This window comes from Micropterus salmoides, unplaced genomic scaffold (assembly GCF_014851395.1).
Source record: "Micropterus salmoides isolate LMB-PRFRI ecotype aquatic unplaced genomic scaffold, ASM1485139v1 Ms_hic_scaffold_1, whole genome shotgun sequence".
In the NCBI taxonomy this organism is placed as follows: Eukaryota; Metazoa; Chordata; class Actinopteri; order Centrarchiformes; family Centrarchidae; genus Micropterus; species Micropterus salmoides.
In genome coordinates, this window is record NW_024040040.1 from 22,971,147 (window position 1) to 22,997,828 (window position 26,682).

At 41.7% G+C, this 26,682-nt stretch overlaps 1 protein-coding gene across 1 annotated transcript in view; it reads right to left on the minus strand.

Moving 5' to 3' along the window:
- prkx (protein kinase X-linked) overlaps positions 1-18,166 on the minus strand; it is a gene marked incomplete at its 5' end in the record, with an annotated part of 55,787 nt that extends 37,621 nt beyond the window's left edge. Inside the window, 2 exon segments of the mRNA XM_038722640.1 lie at positions 12,154-12,273; positions 17,903-18,166. Coding sequence (XP_038578568.1) covers positions 12,154-12,273; positions 17,903-18,166 — 384 coding nt within the window.
- Positions 18,167-26,682: the final 8,516 nt, after the last annotated feature.

The window sequence follows — 26,682 nt, forward strand, 5'->3', positions numbered from 1 at the left end:
TCACACGCGGACGCGCTTACAAGTGCGAGGGCCCGCCCAACACTGCTTGCAGCTTTAATTATATTATTATTTTATTATTGTATAAGTAAGCACATCGTGAGCAATGTACAATCCTGAGTCAAATTCCTCGTATGTGTACACATACCTGGCAATAAAACTGATTCTGATAAGCCTCACAGCTTCTGGCACACTGTAATTTGGAGTGACCAAAATAGAGCTTTATGGTCACAACCATAAGCGCTATGTTTGGAGAGGGGTCAACAAGGCCTATAGTGAACAGAATACCATCCCCACTGTGAAGCATGGTGGTGGCTCACTGATGTTTTGGGGGGGTGTGAGCTCTTAAGGCACAGGGAATCTTGTGTAAATTGAGGGTAAGATGAATGCAGCATGTTATCAGAAAATACTGGTAGACAATTTGCATTATTATGGGACGCTCTTGGACTTTCCAGCATGATAATGACCCTAAGCACAAGGCCAAGTTGACCGTCCAGTGGTTACAGCAGAAAAAGGTGAAGGTTCTGGAGTGGCCACCACAGTCTCCTGACCTTAATGTCATCGAGGCACTCTGGGGAGATCTCAAACGTGCGGTTCATGCAAGACGACCAAAGACTTTGCATGAACTGGAGGCATTTTGCCAAGATGAATGGGCAGCTATACCACCTACAAGAATTCGGGGCCTCATAGACAACTATTACAAAAGACTGCACGCTGTCATTGATGCTAAAGGTGGCAATACACAGTATTAAGGGTATTTAGACTTTTGAACAGGGGTCGGTTCATTCTTTGTTGCCATGTTTTGTCACCTGTCACCTCCTAAGATTAATGTTGAGTCGGTGTGTACATATGCAAAGACAATGTCGGACACCGTAGTTTTCTCTGGACCCCTGCCAAATCTGACCAGTGATGACATGTATAGCCGCATGTCGTGGAGTTGCAGCTATCTTCGACTCTAGCCTACTAATCAGCTCTAAACCTAAATGAAATTATAATTCATTTGAAAGCCTTGTTCTTAGTCTTTCACACCCAAGTTGGAAATCACTGCAACCAGTTCTTTTTGTTATACCAAGCACCTGGTCTGTACTCTGAATTCTTATCTGAATTTGCAGAGTTTTTGTCAACTTTAGTCCTTAAAACGGACAGTTATTATTGTAGGGGATTTTAATATTCATGTGGACGTTGAGAATGACGACTTCAGTACAGCGTTTATCTCTCTGTTAGATTCCATTGGCTTCTCTCAGAGTGTTCATGAAGATGACTCACTGTTTTAACTACACCCTCGACCTTGTTCTGGTATATGGTATTGAAATTGAACATTTAATAGTGTTCCCACAGAATCCCTCTTTATCTGACCACTGTTTGATAACTTCTGAGTTTGTATTGCTGAACTACACGCCATTGGGCAAAAATTTCTATACAAGATGTCTGTCAGATAGTGCTGTAGCTAAATTTAAGGATTCCATCAGCTCTAAATTCATTATCAAGTCACAAAGTAACGGAGGACTCCTATGCTAATTTCAGTCCCTCCCAAGTTGATCATCTTGTTGATAGTGCTGAATGACACTCGACTCTGTTGCCCCTCTAAAAAAGAAAATAATAACACAAAGACAGTTAGATCCATGGTATAATACTGAAACTCGCAAATTAAAGCAAATATTGCGGAAACTTGAGAGGAATTGGCGTTCCACCAAACTGGATAATACTCGTTTAATTTGGCGAGATAGTCTTAAAACTTATAGGAAGGCCCTCCGTAATGGCAGAGCAGCGTATTGTCATTAATAGAGGAAAATAGCAACAACCCCAGGTTTCTTTTCAGCACTGCAGCTTGGCTGACAGAGAGTCCCGACTAGGCTGCTTAAAGAAGTTTTACCCTTAGTCAGCACTTCTATACTAGATATGATCAATCTATCTTTATCAACAGGCTATGTACCACAGTACTTTAAAGTAGCTGTAATTAAACCTCTTCTGAAAAAGCCCAAACTTGATCCAGATGTTTTAGCCAACTATAGACCTATATCTAAGATCCTGGAGAAAGCAGTCGCCAAACAGCTGTGTGACTTTCTACAGAGCAATAGTTTATTTGAGGATTTTCAGTCAGGATTTAGAGCTCATCATAGCACAGAGACAGCACTGGTGAAAATTACTAACGACCTCCTTATTGCATCAGACAAAGGACTTGTCTCTGTACTGGTTTTATTAGATCTTAGTGCTGCTTTTGACACCAATGACCATCATATATCCTATTACAGAGACTGGAATATTTCATTGGCATTACAGGAACCGCGCTCTAAGCTGGTTTAAAGAGGTGGTATTATGCTTTTTGGCTTTTCCCCTCTCCTTTATTGAGTTATATATCTTTTTTGTGCATGTAACAGGTTTGCAAAGTGAAAAAGCCCAAAGTCCAGCCCAAAGGGAGTTCCCATTTCCCACAGAGGGCACTGCTCTGAACCGCTTGAAAACTTCACTTCCTTAACTTGTGACATCACAATGAAAACGCGTCATAAAGCTTGCCAAGCGGCTAGGCGGTCAGGCACGCCCTCAAACCAAGCTAGTCTGAGCGGAGGCCCTTTGGCTGGACTCGCCTTTGTTTGGTTTTCCATTGTAGAAATGTTGTACCTGTACCTGCTTCCAGGTACTTTTTTTCGTATCACATCACCTCCGTCAAGGTTCCAAGCGAGCTGAGGGATACTAAAACTAAGACTGCTGACTGGTCAGAGAGAATAATCACTATTCACTGCATCATCATTGCGTGCGCCAGACAGAGGCCAGCAACAGAAAGTTTTATATTTTACAGTTTTCGTATGGAATTTCATCACTAAATCCACTTCTGAGAAGTTTTGAGGTGACAAATCAGCTGTGTAGATTTCGAATATTGACAGTGATGGCTGAACAAAAATGTGCTGGAATATTGTCGGAGTTGAGGAGCTCCGCAAGTGGCTTGAAATGTTTTAACTTAAAAAAGAGAAAGCTTAGTGGATCGCTGGTGTGTGTATTGCACTGAACATTACGTCATGGCAGATGTGTGTGGCGTCGCTATGATGACAAGCTACGTACTATCTGTGGGTACTATCTGCAATGGAAAACGGAGCAGGGCCGAGTAGAGTCGAGTCTATTGATTTTACGCTATGGTAGCATTTTTCGGCAAGGCAGCATAGATCGTCAGAACACCGGCAACAGTTCAACGTTTAGTCCTGATGGTAAGATGTGGAACAATGATGTTGTGTGGTTGTGGACTTGAGAGTAACTTATACCATCTGCTAGGTTATGGTCGCAGTCTGAAGCGGCTTTGATTTGGATCACATTACCTTGTTTCTTACGATCCCCCCTTCTCTGCTTCTGATTGGCTAGTAGTCCTTACCTGGGAACTGAGCATGTGCAACTCCAAACAAAGATTTTGACTTTTGATACATCACTCTGTAGCTCAAGAGTGGAGCGTACAACACATAGGGTGAAAAGAGGAGCTGCAGCAATGTGCAGTATGAGAAAAATATGGTGTTTTTTGACAATTAAACCATGTAAACCTATTCTGGGACAACCCCTAATTAAGATTTTGAACCTGAAAATGAGTATAATACCACCTCTTTAAGTACTATTTATCAGATCGATTTCAGTTTGTTCATGTTAACGATGAATCCTCCATGCGTGCCAAAGTTAGTCATGGAGTTCCAGAAGGATCTGTGCTCGGACCAATCCTCTTCACTTTATATATGCTTCCTTTAGGCAATATTATCAGGAAATACTCCATAAACTTTCATTGTTATGCAGATGATACTCTTTATATATCTATCGATCAAGCCAGATGAAACTCATCAGTTAGCTAAACTTCAGATGTGCCTTCAGGATGTTAAAACTTGGATGACCTGTAATTTTCTAATGTTAAACTCAGATAAAACTCAAGTTATTCCCTTTCCCTTGATGTGCCTCCAGCACCACCGTGAGGTTATCTTTGATCAGGACATCGTCGTTTAAGTCTCACATTAAGAAAATTTCAAGGACTGCCTTTTTTTTCACCTACGTAATATTGCAAAATCAGGAACTTCCTGTCTAAAAATGATGCAGAAAAACTAGTCCATGCATTTGTTACTTCTAGGCTGGATTACTGCAATTCCTTATTATCAGGTTGCTCGAAAAAGTCCATTAACACTCTTCAGCTGATCCAGAATGCTGCAGCACGTGTTCTGACAGGAACCAGGAAAAGAGATCACATTTCTTCTGTCTTAGCTTCTCTGCATTGGCTTCCAGTAAAATCCAGAATAGAATTTAAAATCATTCTTCTCACTTAAAAAGCTCTTAATGGTCAGGCACCATCTTATCTTAAAGAGCTCATTGTACCTTACTACCCCACCAGAGCACTGCACTCCCAGAATGCAGGGTTACTTGTGGTTCCTAGAGTCTCCACAAGTAAAATGGGAGCCAGAGCGTTCAGCTATCAAGCTCCTCTCCTGTGGAACCAGGTTCCAGTTTGGGTTCAGGAGGCAGACACCATCTCCACATTTAAGTGTAGGCTTAAGACTTTCCTCTTTGATAAAGCTTATAGTTAGGGCTGGCTCAGGTAAGTCCTGAACCATCCCTTAGTTATGCTGCTATAGGCCTAGACTGCCGGGGGACTTCCCATGATGCGCTGAGCTCCTCTCTCCTCTACTTTCTCTCCCTCTCTATGCAACCTCATCCCATTAATGCATGTTACTAACTCGACTTCTCCCCTTTCCGGTAGTCTTGTGGTCTGGATCTGTGGTTGCGAGTCGCCCGCTGCCCCCGTGTTCCTGCTCGACACCCTCTGCTAAAACTATTGTTACTAGTCCTATTGTAATTATAATCATTAACATTACGATTATTATCATAAACATTACTGTATTTATCTGTACCATTTTTCATTTAGTCTACAGCAACATCACCTTTACTGTCTGTACCTCTGTGTGTATATTGTGTAGGCTGCCTCCCTCCCCTCTCTCTCTCCTTCAATCCCTCTCTCTCTTTCTCTCTGTTCCTCTCTTGCCCTCTCTCTCTCTCTCGCCCTCTCTCTCTCTCTCCTTCACCCCCAACCGGTCGAGGCAGATGGCCGCCACCTTGAGCCATGGTTCTGCTCGAGGTTTCTGCCTCTTAAAAGGAAGTTTTTCCTTGCCTGTCGCCTAGTGCTTGTTCATGGTGGGAACTGTTGGGTTTCTGTAAATATCATCACAGAGTACGGTCTAGACCTGCTCTTTTATGAAAAGCGCTCAGAGATAACTGTTGTTGTGATTTGGCGCTATATAAATAAAATTGAAAAGTTTTGTTTTATGATTATGCCATTCTGTTATGACCTACAGTTCAATGGGAATCCCATAAGAGATAAAAGATGTGTTTTGCCTGCTCACTCATGTTTTCTTTACACATGGTATATATATTACCAATTCTTCAAGGGTATGCAAAGTTTTGAGCAAAACTGTATATATTCAAAGGTTTGTGTATATTAACAAATGTCTATACATATATGGCATATACTGTACATTACACACAAACCGTACAGGGGCTGGAATCAGAATGATGAATTTGTTATTATGTGGATAGTAAAGGTATTTAAACAAAGCAATATTAAAAGTCGCAATGACAACTACACATACGTAAAAAATAACAAGAGGCATAAAAGCGCAGTATGTCGTTTAAAGAATAGTATTGTGGAATAAGTTAACGTGAGTGAAGTGATTAACTGGCCAGCTACGTTAAATGCAACTCGGCTGGGCAAGTTACAACTTAAAAAATAAAGCCTTTAACGTCACTTAAAATCGAAGAGGTTCAGAGTCTGATCTTCGTCTTACTGAGATTGTGGCGATATTATACGTCGCTTACACTTATATTACTTACATATTACATACACAAAAATACCACTTAACATTAGACTGATTTAACGTTAGACAGGTTGTGAACCCTGCAGGTTTTCAGACAGTTAACATTAGTAGCGGTTGCAAAAACCATGGGATATATTACACAGTTAACGTAACTAGGTTATTTTGCGATTTATGCTGCTTTTTGTTTGATGATGTGAAGCTAAAAAAAGTGGGACTATTTAAAAAAAAAAATACAAAGTATGTATGGTGTGATTTTAAATTTATTTATTCTGTATATATATATTTTTTAAATAATTTTTGTATAAATCGTTCACTATGTAGCATAAAGAGAACTACAAACTGCATTTCATCTTACAACCCTGTTTTAATATAATATATAAATTTACCTTGTACGTTGTATATTCATTTTAGCCATGCAGGTTAATAAACACAGTTGCTGAAATTTGTTTTTCTGCTGTTATTATTTACCATGATTGATTTCCTGTGTGAAGGACAGTTTGGCCTTCCTGGACTGCGCTGTACACATTGAAGAGGACAGGAGCCTGCAGATTGGTGTTTACAGAAAACCCACACACACAGACCAATACCTACTGTTCGATTCCCACCACCCACTGGAGCACAAGCTAGGGGTCATGAGAACACTGCACCACAGAGCAGAAAACATACCAACAAGCGCCCAAGCCAGAGAGAAGGAACAGAACCACCTGAAGGGGGCACTTACAGCCTGTGGATACCCTAAATGGACCTTTGTGAAAACAGCCACAAGATCCAAGAAGAACAAAACTACAGGGGAGGAGGAAAAGAAGGTCAAACGCAACAACATTGTGATTCCATATGTGTCTGGAGTATCAGAGAAACTCAGGAGAATTTTCAACAAACACAACATCCCTGTGTTTTTTAAACCCAAGAACACACTAAGACAGATGCTGGTACACCCCAAAGACCGCACACCCAAACACAAGAAAAGCAATCTAGTGTATGCGGTCCAATGCAGTGAGGAATGCACAGACCTGTATATTGGGGAGACTCAACAACCACTACACAAACGCATGGCTCAACACAGAAGGGCCAACTCCTCAGGTCAAGACTCTGCAGTCTACTTACATCTGAAGGACAGAGGACACTCGTTTGAGGACCAGCAGGTGCACATTTTAGACAGAGAAGATGGATGGTTTGAAAGAGGTGTCAAGGAAGCCATCTACACCAGGGTTGAGAAGCCGTCATTGAACAGGGGAGGGGGTCTACGCCACCACTTATCCCCCACTTACAATGCTGTCCTTTCATCACTTCCCAGGAAACTCAACAAACGTAACCTATTGGCCTCAGGTGAAGATACCAACGATGGTCGTTCAGTCTTGGCCACAGGTAGTCTTAACGACTGTAACGACTGTCGTCACAGCAACAAGGAACACTAACGAACCAGCGGTATCGATGACCCGGGCCAACGACCCCACTGAGGTTAAATAGCTGAGTTTCCCTGCCAGTCAGTCAGAACTGAAGAAGTCCTTTGGATGAGGGACGAAACGTCTTCCAGTATCTTCAACCAAGTCCAGTTGCCCTTGATTTTAACCTTCGTTGGATAACTATGACCTGGATGACTGAGAATCTTCATAGACATCTTATGAAGGGAAGACCAATTCTGTTTCTTCAGCTCTTGGCTTCCTCCCTTGGGGGTCCTGACCCCAGAGGAGAAAGCTCTACCACAGCTAACTTTTCAGAAGCAGCCACTCCATTCTTGGATCAGGACCTCTGACGAACAGCTACACAATACTGCAAGATGAAGAGAGCTCTTTGTCTGGAGAGGTACAGTAGTGCCCCTCCCTGGACACGTCTGGTGATGTGCTGAGGGCAGCAGTGTGTCCAGTCTCTGCTAGGACTGCAGCGTTTCAAAGCATGCCCTGATGAATGCTGGGAGAAGGTCACATTCCTTCCACAAAAGTTTTTGTTAGTTTGTTTTACCGGGATATAAATAGAACTGATGTAGGGGGGAGGGTAGGCTGGGCTCACTCGCAGGTGACCTTTCAGTAGGCTTGGAGAAAGGTGCTCCATTTTCAGGAGACCAGAAAATCTAAATCAGATTACTATTTAAAAATTGTCAGACAATATCAATAATCCCTCCCTGAACATATTTCTGTAGTCAGCTGAAGTCAAGATGAAAACTGATATACAGTGGGTACGGAAAGTATTCAGACCCCTTTAAATTTTTCACTCTTTGTTTCATTGCAGCCATTTTCCAAAAATCAAAAAAGTTCATTTTATTTCTCAGTAATGTACACTCAGCACCCCATCTTGACAGAAAAAAAACAAATGTAGAAATGTTTGCAAATTTATTAAAAAAGAAAAACTGAAATATCACATGGTCATAAGTATTCAGACCCTTTGCTCAGTATTTAGTAGAAGCACCCTTTTGATCTAATACAGCAATGAGTCGTTTTGGGAAAGATGCAACAAGTTTTTCACATCTGGATTTGGGTATCCTCTGCCATTCCTCCTTGCAGATCCTCTCCAGTTCTGTCAGGTTGGATGGTAAACGTTGGTGGACAGCCATTTTCAGGTCTCTCCAGAGATGCTCAATTGGGTTTAAGTCAGGGCTCTGGCTGGGCCATTCAAGAACAGCCACGGAGTTGTTGTGAAGCCACTCCTTCGTTATTTTAGCGGTGTGCTTAGGGTCATTGTCTTGTTGGAAGGTAAACCTTCGGCCCTGTCTGAGGTCCAGAGCACTCTGGAAAAGGTTTTCGTCCAGGATATCCCTGTACTTGGCCGCATTCATCTTTCCCTCGATTGCAACCAGTCGTCCTGTCCCTGCAGCTGAAAAACACCCCCACAGCATGATGCTGCCACCACCATGCTTCACTGTTGAGACTGTATTGGACAGGTGATGAGCAGTGCCTGGTTTTCTCCACACATACTGCTTAGAATTAAGGCCAAAAAGTTCTATCTTGGTCTCATCAGACCAGAGGATCTTATTTATCACCATCTTGGAGTCCTTCAGGTGTTTTTTAGCAAACTCCATGCGGGCTTTCATGTGTCTTGCACTGAGGAGAGGCTTCCGTCGGGCCACTCTGCCATAAAGCCCCGACTGGTGGATTGCTGCAGTGATGGTTGACTTACTACAACTTTCTCCCATCTCCCGACTGCATCTCTGGAGCTCAGCCACAGTGACCTTTGGGTTCTTCTTTACCTCTCTCACCAAGGCTCTTCTCCCCCGATAGCTCAGTTTGGCCGGACGGCCAGCTCTAGGAAGGGTTCTGGTCGTCCCAAACGTCTTCCATTTGAAGATTATGGAGGCCACTGTGCTCTTAGGAACCTTAAGTGCAGCAGAAATTTTTTTGTAACCTTGGCCAGATCTGTGCCTTGCCACAATTCTGTCTCTGAGCTCTTCAGGCAGTTCCTTTGACCTCATGATTCTCATTTGCTCTGACATGCACTGTGAGCTGTAAGGTCTTATATAGACAGGTGTGTGGCTTTCCTAATCAAGTCCAATCAGTATAATCAAACACAGCTGGACTCAAATGAAGGTGTAGAACCATCTCAAGGATGATCAGAAGAAATAGACAGCACCTGAGTTAAATATGAGTGTCACGGCAAAGGGTCTGAATACTTATGACCATGTGATATTTCAGTTTTTCTTTTTTAATAAATTTGCAAAAATTTCTACATTTCTGTTTTTTTCTGTCAAGATGGGGTGCTGAGTGTACATTACTGAGAAATAAAATGAACTTTTTTGATTTTTGGAAAATGGCTGCAATGAAACAAAGAGTGAAAAATTTAAAGGGGTCTGAATACTTTCCGTACCCACTGTACATTCTGTGTACCACAGTGCTCTAAAATTTAGAACTCTGGCTCCCGTACTCATTGTACTCTTCATGTTTTGGTAGACTGGCAATCACTACGTCTACGCAGACAACTTCATTTCTATATTTTTGTTTACAAGGTCATGCTGGGTAAAATCTCCTGACACAGACCTCCAGCTTCAACTACATTCCACCAGGTGGCTTACTAGGTTCCATGGGTTTGCACTGAGCAGGGGGAAAAAGCCTTCTCCTATTTTGCTCCCTGGGCTTGGAATAATCTGCAGAGCACAATTGAATGATCTAGTCCCCTTGGAACAATGTAAAGCCATGTTAAAAGTCAGTGTAACTGAGCAATGCAACTGCCTTATCTGAGCTGGGTTTAGTCCATTCCTTGTGTGTTTTGCGGTCTTCCCTGTCTGCTGTTTTATTTATTTCTATTTAAAGTGTAACTGGTGTGCTATCTTGGCTGGAGAGTGGACTCCCTTCTTTTCTCTTTACACCAGGTCACTCAGCTCAGTTATTCACTCACATGGCTTTTCCTACCACAGCTTTAGTGATGACCCTCAAATAATTCTGTCTTTCAGCCTATTTTTGCACTACCCTCATCACCACTATAACCAAGTCTTTCTGTTTGCACTATCATTTAAAACACTCTTATTAAACATATTGTATATAGTTGTGTACTATTTCTATTCACTTATTTCTCATTTCACCATTTTAATTCTACTTCATTCTAACCTTTGCACCTTATTTTAGTGTTCTAGTGTTTACTCACTACTTGAATCTGCTCACCTTGCTTTTCACATCAGTTCTTTTTTCCCCCCATACTTACACATCTCTGGTCTCTTACTGCAAACACACCAGCGTGCCCCGCCTCTTCCTGTCTCTCTCTACTTGTATGTGTCCGCACTGCTGACTTTCTCCATCAGCAGGGTGTTTTATAAAGTCACTTAAAAGACACAGAACTCCTCTTCTGGATTTTTTTTTGTTTTCACAGCAGCAGGTGCACCACATGTGCAGGAGGCTTGATAAAGACGTAGCCTGTTGAAACAATCAAAACCAACGTGGTACTGAATGACATCTGCATTGATGTGTTCACTGTCCAATGTTGCTTTCCCTGGTTCGTGCTTGTAAAATAGCCACTGTGTAATTAAAGTCTACACGAGAAACCTTGATATTGTTTTTACAGTTTTATCCGCTTCCAAGAAGTGGACAAAAATACTGTTTAAACATACTGATATTTCACAGGTATAATTTTTACCATGCTCACTTAAAGTGTTAGCATACTAACATTTGTTAATTAGCACTAAACACAAAGTCCAGCTGAGGCTGATGGGAATAGCATTAGTTCTAATGTAAATGTAAATGCTCCGTACTTGTATAGCGCCTTTCTAGTCTTTTTGACCACTCAAAGCGCTTTTACACTACATCTGCATTCACCATTCACACACATTTATACACTAAGCCTAAGTGCTCAAACAGAAACTAATATTCACACACATTCGTACACTGGCAGAACAGCCGCCAGGGGCAATTCGGGGTTCAGTATCTTGCCCAAGAACACTTCGAAATGCAGCCTGGGGGAGCCGGGATTGAACCGCCAACCTTCCGATTAATGGCCAACCCGCTCTACCACCTGAGCATGTTGAGCATGGTTCTGAAGGTATTTAGTCATTACCTTATAAACAAAGTACTGACAAACTGAAACTCTTCATTGACTGACATCAATGAGTGAAATGCTGGGTCACAGAATATCACATGGTGTGTCCTTGAAACAAAGTCAATCTTAGCCTTGAAGCCTGTTCTCCCACACTGCCAATAATTATTAATCATGAGCGATGGGAAACATTAGAATAAACCAGAGTGCTAAAATGGATCAACGTCATTGTTTTTCATCTCCAACAATGGTTCCCATTTACAGATTCATTTGTCACAGCTCTGCAGTATCCAATAAACACAATGAATAGATTTCCCACACTGAGACAATAACAGCAGTATGATTAATTGGATAATTCCTCTGTTCCATGTACACAGGCTCCTCCAGTTCCCTGCTCTCAGCACTCACTTTGTCTTGCAGGGCTGTTATGTTGGATTGCATCACTAGTGTACAGGTGTTCCTGTTAATGTGTCCATCCCCTGTGCGTCTATCAAGTTGTTTTCAGAGATGATCATCATGTTTATTCCAGTCACGTGGAGAGATGCTCAAAGCTTTCACTGTCTGGGCTTCATAGAGGAATGTTTTTGTGTGTGTGTGTGTGTTGAGAAATTCTTTCTGCAGAGTTTCTGTGATCTGTCAGACAGGGCTAACTTCTCAGATGTGTTGCACACAGCAGCAGATCTCACCCTGTTACCATCCACACAACAACAACATTGTAGATAAACTGTGTCTTGTTTTTGTGAAATGGCTAAAATCTAGATGCTCTTTAACAGCTACTTTCCCTCACTTGCTCTGGAGATGGAGAGTGCCCCCCCCCCCCCCCCCCGATGTTTTAAATGGGTTGAGTGTGGTATATCCTGTTCACTGCAGCACTTACCCAGCCAGCATTTCAAAGATGAGGATGCCCAGAGCCCACCAGTCTACTGCCCGGCCGTGACCTTTGCTTTGGATGACTTCAGGAGCCAGGTACTCGGGAGTGCCACACAGAGTCCAGGTCCTGATCAGAGAGAGAGGGACAGAAGGGGCCAAACATGTTTACAACACAGCAATGCTTAAAGGTCCTTTACTCACATTTGGAGAGAATATGCTCTATTTCCATGAGGTTTTATCTACTATCTATGAGCCACATGTTAAAGGTTGTGCTTAAATATAAGATGATGAATCCATTGGTTGAGGACTATGTATTTTGATAATCAATAAATCATTAAAGTTACTTATCAAACACAAAGCAAACATTGCCTGGGTGCAGTTTCTCCAATGTGAGAATTAGCTTGATTCTCTATTTTAATCGCTGTCGATAGAATATCTTTGGCTTTTGGATTGTTGATTGGACAACATGCACATGAAATATTCCCATGTCAGGCAGGTCGTTCCAGAAGTGAGGGGCCCTGAATGCAAAGGACTGGAATCATCAATAAAGACCTACTCTAATCTCCAATCTCAGGCTGCACTCTGGATCATAGGGGCTTAGTTGGTCAGAAAGATAGCCAGGAACCATCCTGCTACGTGCCTTAAAGATGAGAAAAACAATCTTAAAATCTATAATAAAGTGTACAGGCAACCAAAGAAGAGATGCTATGATGAAGGTTATATTGGATCTTGTGAGTTGTGTCGCTGCAGCATTCTGAAGCAGTCCAAACTGGGACAGGCTGTACTGACTCAGGCAGTACATACCTTCTATTGTCATTAAGCTTCAGGATTGAGTCTTTTTAACCTGTCACCAGCAATCATAGTCAAGCAAATAAAAATAAGTCACCATACTGAAAAATGAATCAATAGAATTAAAAGAGATTGAAATTTGGTTGTGCAAACATGTTTAGTGCTTGCTGGACTGACAATACTTTACTACACACATGCATGCTCTCTGATTATCTTGTAATGATTTTTAAATCTAACTTAACTAAAAACAAGCAAGTTAAACCTGCAAGTACAATAAACTGCCAGGAACACATACACTTCAAAAGACTTGGTAAGATGGACAATTTTTAGAGAGCATCACCACTGTAAAAGCATGTTGCTCACATTAATATGTAATGTTTAGGACCCCCCTTCTGCCTATGAAAAATAAAAGCAGCTTCCACATTGTCAGTTGTCAGTGTGTTTGACAGGTGATAAGTGATAGCCTCTGCTCACTCTGTATACATCTGTACACTACACACTGTATGTACAAACAGACTCCAGGTCACAAGGAAGACAACACCCTTGGGGAATGTGATCTACCTGTGTCACCTGACCCAACTGTGTGTTCTTTTATAGTACTATGAGGGATATAGGACCTCTGTGTGGACAAGGGGTAATAGATCTGTTTATGCCCGTCAGTACTGGCTGAACGGCCGCAGGATGAAAGTGTAATGAGGGCCAGTCCTAATCCAAGTATTAGACAGTAAGTAAAGGATGCCTGGCGAGCGTGAACAACAACAGGAAGTCTAAAGCAGATTATTTGCCTCTGGCTCTCCATCCTCCTGGCTGACAGAGCAGCGGATTGACACTGCGTAACAAACATGCACAGTGTTCTCTGTGAAAGCCACTTGTCCTCTGATGAAGAGCACTTGGCCCGGCACCAGCCTTTCATAGCCTGTCATAGATATCACCTGGGTAATGACCTCTTTCGGCCAGTTGCCATGACAACGGTAATTTGTATAGAAATGATGTTGGTCCTGGTGCAGGATGAGGAGGTTGCTGATGTCAGATGAATAAAGCGTGGGGAACAGTGGCAATGGTGGAACGCAGACACGTGTTGTTGCTCCTCATGTCATGTGTCCTCATGCAGGGCTTCAGGTTTAAACATGCTGATGATAATGTCTGCCAGCAGGGGACACTGTGGCAGCATGGGGAGGACCAGGCTGTGACGACGCTCCATCACATCCTGAACATGGAAAGTACAAGAGAGCTAGTGGCAATGAAGCGGTTGTCTTCCTATCCCAGGCAATTCTGATGCCCTCCATTTATATAAGTGAGTCACTTGCACATCAGAGAGATATCTACTCGCCATCTGTTTTGCTCTCCAAGTCCAGGGGAAAATGTAATCTTACCCCATTATGTTTACATGTCAGCGGGGGTCAAAGCAGAGCTTGGTAAAATGCTTGGGAGAAATAGTAAGGCTGCAGTGCAGATATAAAGCTGTCTCTTCTCCTCTACAGTGCACCGTTTCAATTCTGCTGAGGTCGCCGGGAGGCCTCGCTCACTGTATATCTAATTCAGACTAAAGTCGGGGGAAGTTTGTCCTTCAGTGGAACTTCTTGTGTTGGGAGGATTTCCTCAAATTCCCAGAAGAAAATATGAGCTTTTCAAGGACAGTGAACACACACAGGACATGAGCAGCTTTTGGCTTCCCCCCATTGCTCTACACTGTATTTGCCCACAGTGGTTAAATGTCTACATCTGCTATTTAAAAAGTTTATCATGTCATGAGGTAATGAGCCAAACTAATTAAATACAGAGAGAAAATAAAATGCAGCTAACCCATCCAGCAAACAGCAAGAGCTTGAGGGTTCAGTGTGTTTGAAAGAAGCTAGTCCATAAAAAGTGCCCTGTGATCACGTTTTAAGTCAGAGTGTTTCTACTGGTTCTAGGCTAGGCTCAATAGAATATCTTTGGCTTTTGGATTGTTGATTGGACAACATGCACATGAAATATTCCCATGTCAGGCAGGTCGTTCCAGAAGTGAGGGGCCCTGAATGCAAAGGACTGGAATCATCAATAAAGACCTACTCTAATCTCCAATCTCAGGCTGCACTCTGGATCATAGGGGCTTAGTTGGTCAGAAAGATAGCCGGCTCCTGGCTATCTTCCTGCTACGTGCATTAAAGATGAGAAAAACAATCTTAAAATCTATAATAAAGTGTACAGGCAACCAAAGAAGAGATGCTGTGATCACGTTTTAAGTCCGAGTGTTTCTACTTGTTCTGAATGTCCTCATGCAAACCCTGCTCCAGGTTGCAACAAACTCCCTTTCTCCAACAACTCTGTCTTTGTGTGTCTTTGCAGTCCTGACGCAATGACTCAATACAAATAAATTCACACACTTTCAGTCAGAGCCTGAGAAACAGCTGAGAAATGTAGACCCTTACTTTTCACACCTCCACACATCAGATCAACTGCTGCCAGACTCCCAATTCCATCATAAGAAAGGAATTTTTTGCTTAGTTCTGTTGGTAGTGAATATACAAATCAGATTTTTTTTTATTAATATCACAATATTGATATCGACCATACTACCTAGTTAGTTAGCTAGTTCCTCTCATCAGATGTAAAATGTTCTACTATTTTATTTTATTTTTTTAACTCTTGACATGTTCCAGCTTTTAAAGAAGGGAGAAAGTCTTACTCTCCTAAACTGAAACTGATACAAGTGGTAGTACTTGGCTCTGGAACAGGATGAAATCCAGACTACTGCAGGTCTTAGAGTTTCTTCCCAGTTCAATTCCAAGTTTAATCCGGAAATCCACACTGTGCACACACAAACTAAATCTAAGAGTAGCTTGCTAACACAGCCTGTGAGGGAATGTACAGCATGAGCTCAGACTGCTACTTTGTCATTCACTTTAAGCTGACTATCAATCAAGCATTAAACATCACGAGGTGAGAGTAGTGTCATTCAGCAGCAGCCACACAGAGAACTGTCCCACAACACAACAAAAACTCTTTTTTATGTACAAGTATCCACTTTTCTTTTCTTTTTTACAAACATTTGAAAATTTCTGGTCTTGTTATATCACCTGTAACCCAGCAGCAGTCTGATGAGGTCACACCTGTGACTAGTTTCAACTGAATGTTGTCATATTAACAGATGGTTATGCATGATAATGTGGATTAAATGCACATCTTTTTCCGTCTTCTTCTTCCATGTAATACATGTATGACTTCATTAGAATGTCTCTGCACAAAGAAAATCAGTTTAATGAATGTGAATGAGCCAATTGAGCCAATTCTCAAATCCTCTCACAGTGAAGGACAGGAAGTTAAAAGTAGTGCATGTTTTACATAAAGCTTGTGAGCAAACGAGAGTGCCTGTTTAATGGTTTTCTATGCATGTGCACTGTCAGGCTTTATTCTGGCAGATAGATTCTTTATCTACTAAACAATGTCCTGTCGTCTGAACAGAATATAAAAGCACATTTATGTAATGTGCCTCTGTCTGAATGATAAAAGCTAATTTCTTTAACAGACAGAAGAATATTATGTATGCCTTGTATGAAAAGCTCTTAACTAAAGGCTCAGGCAGAAGATGTGGTAATGAACATTTAGATAGTACCAACAAAGTCTGAACATCTTACCGGTTAGGTTCACCATTACATTAAGTACTTTTAAGGTTTATGGTATTTTCAGACGGGGAGCGAATGACTGGTGATTTATTTTTCAGAGAGAGGCAAGTGGGCAGGTAGGGAGGCGTGGGACATCTGACAGGTGGAGCAACACGCCAGCGCAGAGAGTTAAGTCTTGAAGTCTTGAACATGACTTGGCTTAGTTCCCTGAAATAAATAATTGTTTATATACCATAACAGCTATCGGGACAAACAGGAGAGCTTTCCCATGGCAGAGCACCAGCACAAGCCTGGATAGGTAACCCTACATACGGTTAAAGTTACTGGCAGGGGTACAGTAGTGTACAGAAGCTGTTTCCACGCATAGAACGCCTGCCGGAGCACTTTTCAGCCTGTGTTTTCACATGTGGAGTGCAATGACAGCTCGTGGATCCAAGCGGGTACGCAGGCGGAGTGTCACTTATTGTCGGAAAAGACCTTTCCACCCAGTCTGACTCTGACTTATGACTGCAAAGAGTAATCATTTTATTATCTTATCATCAATCAATCTCTTTATCATTTAATTCATGAGTTGTTTAGAAAATAATGAAAATGCTCATCACAAGTTCCTAGTGCCCAGATGACATCTTCAAATGTCTTTTTAGTAGGTATAAAACGCAAAGAGCCTGTTTCCAAATTTGAATCTGAAATCTGCAGCGAAGGGCGAGAGCAGTCAACCTACCCGGATTCGAACCCGGGTCTACAGGAAACCAAACATGCAACTGGACCGCAATGCCTTAGAGCCAGGATTGTTGGTTTGGTACGGCAGTCACAGCGCATACTCAACCGTAGTGACAGTACACTGTTACACTGCCTTCCCCTTTGGGAAGCGCGCACACACCACTCCTCACACACATCGGCCAACCGTACTTCTCCCATCCCAGGGTGACCTCAAGGCAAGCTATCCCACTTCTGACACCATTTGTAATGAAAGGGCGAGAGCACATAATCAACTGACTAATTGTTTCAGTTCAAATCAGATCATCACCCTGTTTCCACGAACAAGCAAGTTGTTGTTACTTTTTGTTATTATAAGTTTTAATAAACAAATGGCTTACAAATGACCCCTCCAGATCCAGAACACAAACAAGTAAGGATTTAAAGTCCAGCTGAGCACTTCTGTTCAATCAGGCCTCTCAGACTGGGACTGACCGGTCTGAACTCAAACTGAAAAAAATCATCTTTAAAATCACTTCTTAAAGTCCTTGCTGGTAAATGATTTATGAACAGATCTGTATCTCCTACATTGCATATCCTCTGTCATGTTAACTTCCAAATCACTCTGCAGTTGTGGTCATCAGAATGGGTTCTGATATCACTCACCTGTCAGAGAGCTTCTTAGCGAAGCCGAAGTCGGTCAGGCGGATGTGTCCTTCACTGTCCAGCAGGATGTTCTCAGGCTTCAGGTCGCGGTAGACGATTTCTTTGGAGTGCAGGTACTCGATGGCGCATACAATCTCAGAGGTGTAGAAGAGGCCGGTGTTGTTGCTGAAGCGCCCGCGGCTGCGTAGGTAGCTGAACAGCTCGCCGCCTGGGACGTAGTCCATTAGCATGTAGAGGAAGCGCTCGTCGTGGTAGGTCCAAAACCTGAGAAATAACAGGTCAAACAAAAAGTCTTTTTAATAAATGCTGAACACTGAGCAACTTCTTCTTGTACATGTGCATTGGAGGGTAAAATTGGTAAAGTATGGCAGTACTGTACGGGTTGGGGCGATCAGATAAAATGAGAGGCTGTATCAGTCTCAGACTCTTTATCACCCAGTGCGGTGTGGAGCAGTGTGCAACAACTATTTTAGCTGGAAGGGCACTTCAGAGGAATGAAAACTAGAGAGCTGTGTCACTGATGAAGATAGAGGAGGCTGCAGTGCTGACTGCTGGCCACAAAGACGATTACTGACTCTTTCCCACACTGCTGTTTTATCTCCACACCTTTTGCTTTTTCTGTTTTCTTACATCGATCTGCAGTCACATTTATTTCCAAATATACGCCACTGCACATACAACCATGTTCACGTTATGCACTGTGTTAATACAATCATCAAATAACTGTTCAAAGCACCATGGCTTAATCTGTCTTTTTATGCCCCTGCGCCGGTGACAGTCGTGACCACAGAGTCATCCTTTATCTGTAAGTAGCATATGTTAAACAGAAATAACACACAAATGCAGGATCTTTCTTATTCCGTACATATTGTTACACCTCCAGCTGAGCTCTAGCAAGACCTGCTTTACATTACCTGCACTTAGTTGAGTCAACACAATAATGGTGTGTGTGTGTATTTTAGGTAGAACAATGAAATGAGCTCATTATAGTTGCATTTCTGTAGTGAAAAATATGGAATGCTTCCATTGTAACAGTGCTTACAATGTTCAACACTACAAAAGCTGGTAATGACAATCCGCCATTCTCTTAGCTAAAAAGTTGACTAATGGGCTGTCAATCAATCACACATTACAGGCTATGCCCACCAACACAGCTATGTAGAAATTCAGGGTTTGGAGCTTTCTGTAGTTTGATCACACAGTGAAAATATCAGAAAGCTGGGAGGTCGCTGTCGTTTGTCTGTTAGATGAAACTCAGAACAGCAACATAATAATAATTCTTGTTTTGCAAAGTTACAACACAACTAAAGCTAACACAGTGAGCCGTTTTATTTGCTTCATTTACCATTAAGCAAGTAAAGACTGGATTGGAGCCTAACCCAAGAAGCCTCTTATTACACTGTGTACAACCTCCTCGCATTCTGTGCGCAGGAGTCCTTACCTACTAACAGGGAGGATTACATAACATTGTATAATAACATGTTGCAGACATGGCTGAGGTGAACTGAACAACTCAACACACACTGTAAAACATCTGTTTCACTGTAATAAGCCCATTGTATTTTGCTTCAGAAATACTGTTGAGATGACTCTAAACAGTATTAAACAGTACAGTTATAATTATTGTCAAGGGAGAGAAAAAAAAATATATATATATATTAAAGCTGCAAGCAGCGTTGGGCGGGCCCTCGCACTTGTAGCGCGTCCGGGTGTGAGCCGGCCGAGTTGCATATTCTGGAGCTCTGCCGGCGCGGCTGTGAATTTGCTACGCGGTTCCGACGCCGCATGAAGGTGCTATATGTCACGTCCTGTGTCCCCTATGTGGAGCTACATAGCACTTGCCGCTATGAATATAAATTGGTATTGGCGTGTAGATGTCTGCGGGGTGGGACAGTTATCAAGCACGTAAAGTTTGGTTCAGATGTGACCATGTACACTGAACAATAATGTACCCAAACAATAAAATAAATTCCTTTTATATTTCCCTGCCTTGTTGTTTATGTGTACATACAGAGGAAGAATGTGAGAACAGCACACATTTCATCGTTACTGTGTGTTAGAGCATGGGAGAACAGTGGATACTTTTAATACAGCCCACACCCCTAATACTGTGTAACTATAACAAGTAGAGAACAGAAGAAAAAGATGTTCTTTCTTTACAACTGTCTGCATAGCTTATTCATATTGTGTAATGAATGAAAATAAATAGGCCTACTAGGCTCCTCTCTACTTTGACATTTAAGATTAGCTTGTTTGATCCACCTTCATACACATGTGACATTACTGTACAACTTGAGAAAGGTGAGTTGTTTTCTGCTCCAGCCTGCCTAAAAGAAAAGCGTTTTTGGGATTAAATGGACTTTATTAGCTGCTGCAGTACAGGATGAACTCAGAACAGACCCATTTCTCACCTTATTATTCTAAATCATGCAACGAAGAAGAAGAAATGCATAATAAATCCTGGGACAAAATCTGTAGACAAATACTGTACAGCATGTAGTCTGATGAACAAGACTTGTGTTATAGCTGACTTGGGCAGTGAAATGTTTTTTTAATTCATGTGGTCATAGTTGTCCACAACTCAAATCAGAATATAAGAAGAAATGTTTTATACCACCTCAAGAAGGCTTCCTATCAGAAAGGTAGGAAGGTATTTCAAATGTACAACTGCAGTCCTGAAATCTAAGTAAAGTAATTTCCCTGACATTTTTGTGTTACTTTACTTTTAATAGACGCATGTAACAGATTTTATACTTCCTGTGAGTATAATCCAATCAATCTTATTTTCATACTGTATATCCGATGTGTAATTTGATAAATTGTGTTGTATGTCGTGCTCGCATCTCAGAGAAGACTCTGACTGCAACATGCGTCTTTGTAAAGAGAGAAACGGACAGAAAAAGTCTCTAACTCTGCCTGTCAGCTCGCTCTGCTCCGTTAAAACTGAATTTACCATACAGAATTGAATACAAGTGCACTCCAGATTTAGCGGCAGCCAGCTGACCGTGTGCTTCTCCCTATACCGCAGTTCTGTGTCCATGCATGCAGCAAACTGAAAGCACTGTCTGTCGGTGCGTCTACGTGAAAAGAGAAGGAAGACATTGCTGGTAGTATTGTCTTCAGAGTTGTTAAACACCTCAGCGCACTGAAGGAAGCCATCTGACTGTGTGAGGGGCAAGATCGTTGATGTCTGCAGGCAGAGTAGGAGCTCTCCTGTCTGACTGGTCCACCAATAGCAGAGAAGATGACCCCTTGAGACACAGCCCCTCCTCATTTGCATAATGAGGCAGAAATGCATACAAAAATTTAAAAAAGACAGGCAGAAATAAATACCATGGGTGAAAATAAATAAGGTAAATAAATACAAAGGAAGAATAAAACAGACAAAAATATTAAAACACACACATAAATAAATACATTTAAAAAATTTGTAATAAATAAAGTTGAATAAACAAATAAGGTAATTATAACAAAGGTTAATAAATAAAGGTATTATTATTATATTATATAATAATAATACTATTAAAGGCACTATTAAAGGTGTATTAAAGGCACTAATTAAAATATACATTGATGTCTCCTTGTATAATTTAATTACTACCTACATTTATTTATTTACTTTATTTTTTTGTGTATTTAATTGGATGCTTATTTATTTATTGAGCACTTATTTATTTCTGTATTTATTTCTGACTATGTCAGGATCGGTCCTCCATAGCGGGGTGGGAGAGTTATCAAGCACGTAAAGTTTGGTTCAGATGTGAGCATGTACACTGAAGTTACAACAACTTCCTGTGTCATGGCGAAGACTTGATCTCTGACGCCACGCTACGGACACACCCATTGACGAAAACTCGCAAATAGCACAACTTTTCATCTTCAATGCCTTTAGAAGGCACAGCACAAATTTGAAGTCGGTCGGACTAAATCCCTAGGAGGAGTTCGTTAAAGTACGAAGTGTGTAAATCATCCAAAATTTGACGTAAAATTCAAAATGGCCGACTTCCTGTTGATTTTAGGGCATCGCTCCAAGAGACTTTTTTATGCGGCTGGACAAGGTACACGTACCACAGAAAATTCGTGCACGTAGGTGAAACGTGCGGCGGGGGCTGCTTCGTTAAAAGTAACTTCCTTCTGCCAGCAGGTGGCGCTATGACTGTGGGTGAACGTCGGCATGTACATGTGTTCAGGGCGGGACTCTCATCCTACATGTACACTTTGGTCCAGATGTGAGCATGTACACTGAAGTTACAACAACTTCTGTGTCATGGCGAAGAATTGATATTTGACGCCACGCCACGGACACGCCCATTGACGAAAACTCGCAAATAGCACAACTTTTCATCTTCAATGCCTTTAGAAGGCACAGCAGAAATTTGAGGTCGGTCGGACCAAATCCCTAGGAGGAGTTCGTTAAAGTACGAAGTGTGTAAATCATCCAAAATTTGACGTAAAATTCAAAATGGCCGACTTCCTGTTGGGTTTAGGCTATGGCTCCAAGAGACTTTTTTGTGCGTCTGGACAAGATATACGTACCACAGAAAATTTGTGCACGTAGGTGAAAAGTGCAACGGGGGCTGCTTCGTTAAAGGTCACTTTCTGTTGCCAGCAGGTGGCGCTATGACTGTGGGCGAATGTCGGCATGTACATGTGTTCAGGGCGGGACTCTCATCCTAGATGTACAGTTTGGTCCAGATGTGAGCATGTACACTGAAGTTACAACAACTTCCTGTTTCATAGCGAATCATCGACGCCACGGACACGCCCATTGACGAAAACTCGCAAATAGCACAACTTTTCATCGTCAATGCCTTTAGAGGGCACAGCAGAAATTTGACGTCGATCCGACTAAATCCCTAGGAGGAGTTCGTTAAAGTGCAAAGTGTGTAAATCATCCAAAAATGGCCGTAAAATTCAAAATGGCCGACTTCCTGTTGACTTTAGGCTATGGGTTCTTGAGGCTTTTTTGTGCGTCTTGATATGTTACATATCCCTAGAAAATTTCGTACATGTAGGTTGAACGTGAACGAGGGGCTAATCTTTTCCAATTTTCTAGGTGGCGCTAGCGAGTCATTTTGCCACGCCCATGTGTGAAACTTGTAGAATACGAAATTTTTCACCGGTTCTGACATGTTTGTAAATTTTGGTGAGTTTTCGAGTATGTTTAGGCCATGTCAGTTGAGCCTACTTTTTAGAAAAAAAAAAAAATAAAAAAAAAATCTGAGCACCGTGCGAGGTCCCTATTACATTTGCTCGGATTATTAGGGCCCGAGCACGACCGTGCGAGGTCCCTATTGAATTTGCTCGGATTATATATATATATATTTTTTTAGGGCCCGAGCACGACCGTGTGAGGTCCCTATTGAATTTGCTCGGATTATTATTATTATTAGGGCCCGAGCACGACCGTGCGAGGTCCCTATTGAATTTGCTCGGATTATATATATATATATATATATATTTTTTTTTTCTGCAAAGTAGGCCCAAATGACATGGCCTAAACATACTCGAAAACTCACCAAAATTTGCAAACATGTCAGAACCGGTGAAAAATTTCGTATTCTACAAGTTTCGCACATGGGCGTGGCAAAATGACTCGCTAGCGCCACCTAGAAAATTGGAAATGATTAGCCCCTCGTTCACGTTCAACCTACATGTACGAAATTTTCTGGGGACATGTATCGTATCAAGACGCACAAAAAAGCCTCAAGAACCCATAGCCTAAAGTCAACAGGAAGTCGGCCATTTTGAATTTTACGGCCATTTTTGGATGATTTACACACTTCGTACTTTAACGAACTCCTCCTAGGGATTTAGTCGGATCGACGTCAAATTTCTGCTGTGCCTTCTAAAGGCATTGACGATGAAAAGTTGTGCTATTTGCGCGTTTTCGTCAATGGGCGTGTCCGTGGCGTCGATGATTCGCAATGAAACAGGAAGTTGTTGTAACTTCAGTGTACATGCTCACATCCGGACCAAACTGTACATGTAGGATGAGAGTCCCGCCCTGAACACATGTACATGCCGACATTCACCCACAGTCATAGCGCCACCTGCTGGCAACAGAAAGTGACCTTTAACGAAGCAGCCCCCGCCGCACGTTTCACCTACGTGCACGAATTTTCTGTGGTACGTGTATCTTGTCCAGACGCACAAAAAAGTCTCTTGGAGCCATAGCCTAAACCCAACAGGAAGTCGGCCATTTTGAATTTTACGTCAAATTTTGGATGATTTACACACTTCGTACTTTAACGAACTCCTCCTAGGGATTTAGTCCGACCGACCTCAAATTTGTGCTGTGCCTTCTAAAGGCATTGAAGATGAAAAGTTGTGCTATTTGCAAGTTTTCGTCAATGGGCGTGTCTGTGGCGTGGCGTCAAAGATCAGCTCTTCGCCATGACACGGAAGTTGTCGTAACTTCAGTGTACATGCTCACATCTGGACCAAACTGTACATGTAGGATGAGAGTCCCGCCCTGAACACATGTACATGCTGACATTCACCCACAGTCATAGCGCCACCTGCTGGCAACAGGAAGTGACCTTTAACGAAGCAGCCCCCGCCGCACGTTTTACCTACGTGCACGAATTTTCTGTGGTACGTGTATCTTGTCCAGACGCACAAAAAAGTCTCTTGGAGCCATAGCCTAAACCCAACAGGAAGTCGGCCATTTTGAATTTTACGTCAAATTTTGGATGATTTACACACTTCGTACTTTAACGAACTCCTCCTAGGGATTTAGTCCGACCGACTTCAAATTTGTGCTGTGCCTTCTAAAGGCATTGAAGATGAAAAGTTGTGCTCTTTGCGAGTTTTCGTCAATGGGTGTGTCCGTGGCGTGGCGTCAGAGATCAAGTCTTCGCCATGACACAGGAAGTTGTTGTAACTTCAGTGTACATGCTCACATCTGAACCAAACTTTACGTGCTTGATAACTCTCCCACCCCGTTATGGAGGACCGATCCTGACACAGTCAGAAATAAATACAGAAATAAATAAATGCTCAATAAATAAATAAGCATCCAATTAAATACACAAAAAAATAAAGTAAATAAATAAATGTAGGTAGTAATTAAATTATACAAGGAGACATAAATGTATATATTTAATTAGTGCCTTTACTTATTCACCTTTGTTATAATTACCTTATTTGTTTATTCAACTTTATTTATTACTAATTTTTTTAATGTATTTATTTATGTGTGTGTTTTAATATTTTTGTCTGTTTTATTCTTCCTTTGTATTTATTTACCTTATTTATTTTCACCCATGGTATTTATTTCTGCCTGTCTTTTTTAAATTTTTGTATGCATTTCTGCCTCATTATGCAAATGAGGAGGGGCTGTGTCTCAAGGGGTCATCTTCTCTGCTATTGGTGGACCAGTCAGACAGGAGAGCTCCTACTCTGCCTGCAGACATCAACGATCTTGCCCCTCACACAGTCAGATGGCTTCCTTCAGTGCGCTGAGGTGTTTAACAACTCTGAAGACACTACCAGCAATGTCTTCCTTCTCTTTTCACGTAGACGCTCCGACAGACAGTGCTTTCAGTTTGCTGCATGCATGGACACAGAACTGCGGTATAGGGAGAAGCACACGGTCAGCTGGCTGCAGCTAAATCTGGAGTGCACTCGTATTCAATTCTGTATGGTAAATTCAGTTTTAACGGAGCAGAGCGAGCTGACAGGCAGAGTTAGAGACTTTTTCTGTCCGTTTCTCTCTTTACAAAGACGCATGTTGCAGTCAGAGTCTTCTCTGAGATGCGAGCACGACATACAACACAATTTATCAAATTACACAACGGATATACAGTATGAAAATAAGATTGATTGGATTATACTCACAGGAAGTATAAACCTGTTACATGCGTAACACAGTAATGTCAGGGAAATTACTTTACTTAGATTAAGTACTGCAGTTGTACATTTGAAATACCTTCCTAACTTTCTGATAGGAAGCCTTCTTGAGGTGGTATAAAACATTTCTTCTTATATTCTGATTTGAGTTGTGGACAACTATGACCACATGAATTGAAAAAATTCAACATTTCACTGCCCAAGTCAGCTATAACACAAGTCTTGTTCATTAGACTACATGCTGTACAGTATTTGACTACAGATTTTGTCCCAGGATTTATTATGCATTTCTTCTTCTTCGTTGCATGATTTAGAATAATAAGGTGAGAAATGGGTCTATTCTGAGTTCATCCTGCACTGCAGCAGCTAATAAAGTCCATTTAATCCCAAAAACGCTTTTCTTTTAGTCAGGCTGGAGCAGAAAACAACTCACCTTTCTCAAGTTGTACAGTAATGTCACATGTGTATGAAGGTGGATCAAACAAGCTAATCTTAAATGTCAAAGTAGAGAGGAGCCTAGTAGGCCTATTTATTTTCATTCATTACACAATATGAATAAGCTATGCAGACAGTTGTAAAGAAAGAACATCTTTTTCTTCTGTTCTCTACTTGTTATAGTTACACAGTATTAGGGGTGTGGGCTGTATTAAAAGTATCCACTGTTCTCCCATGCTCTAACACACAGTAACGATGAAATGTGTGCTGTTCTCACATTCTTCTTCTCTATGTACACATAACAACAAGGCAGGGAAATATAAAAGGAATTTATTTTATTGTTTGGGTACATTATTGTTCAGTGTACATGCTCGCATCTGAAACAAACTTTACGTGCTTGATAACTCTCCCACCCCGCAGACATCTACACACCAATACCGATTTATATTCATAGCGGCAAGTGCTATGTAGCTCCACATAGGGGACACAGG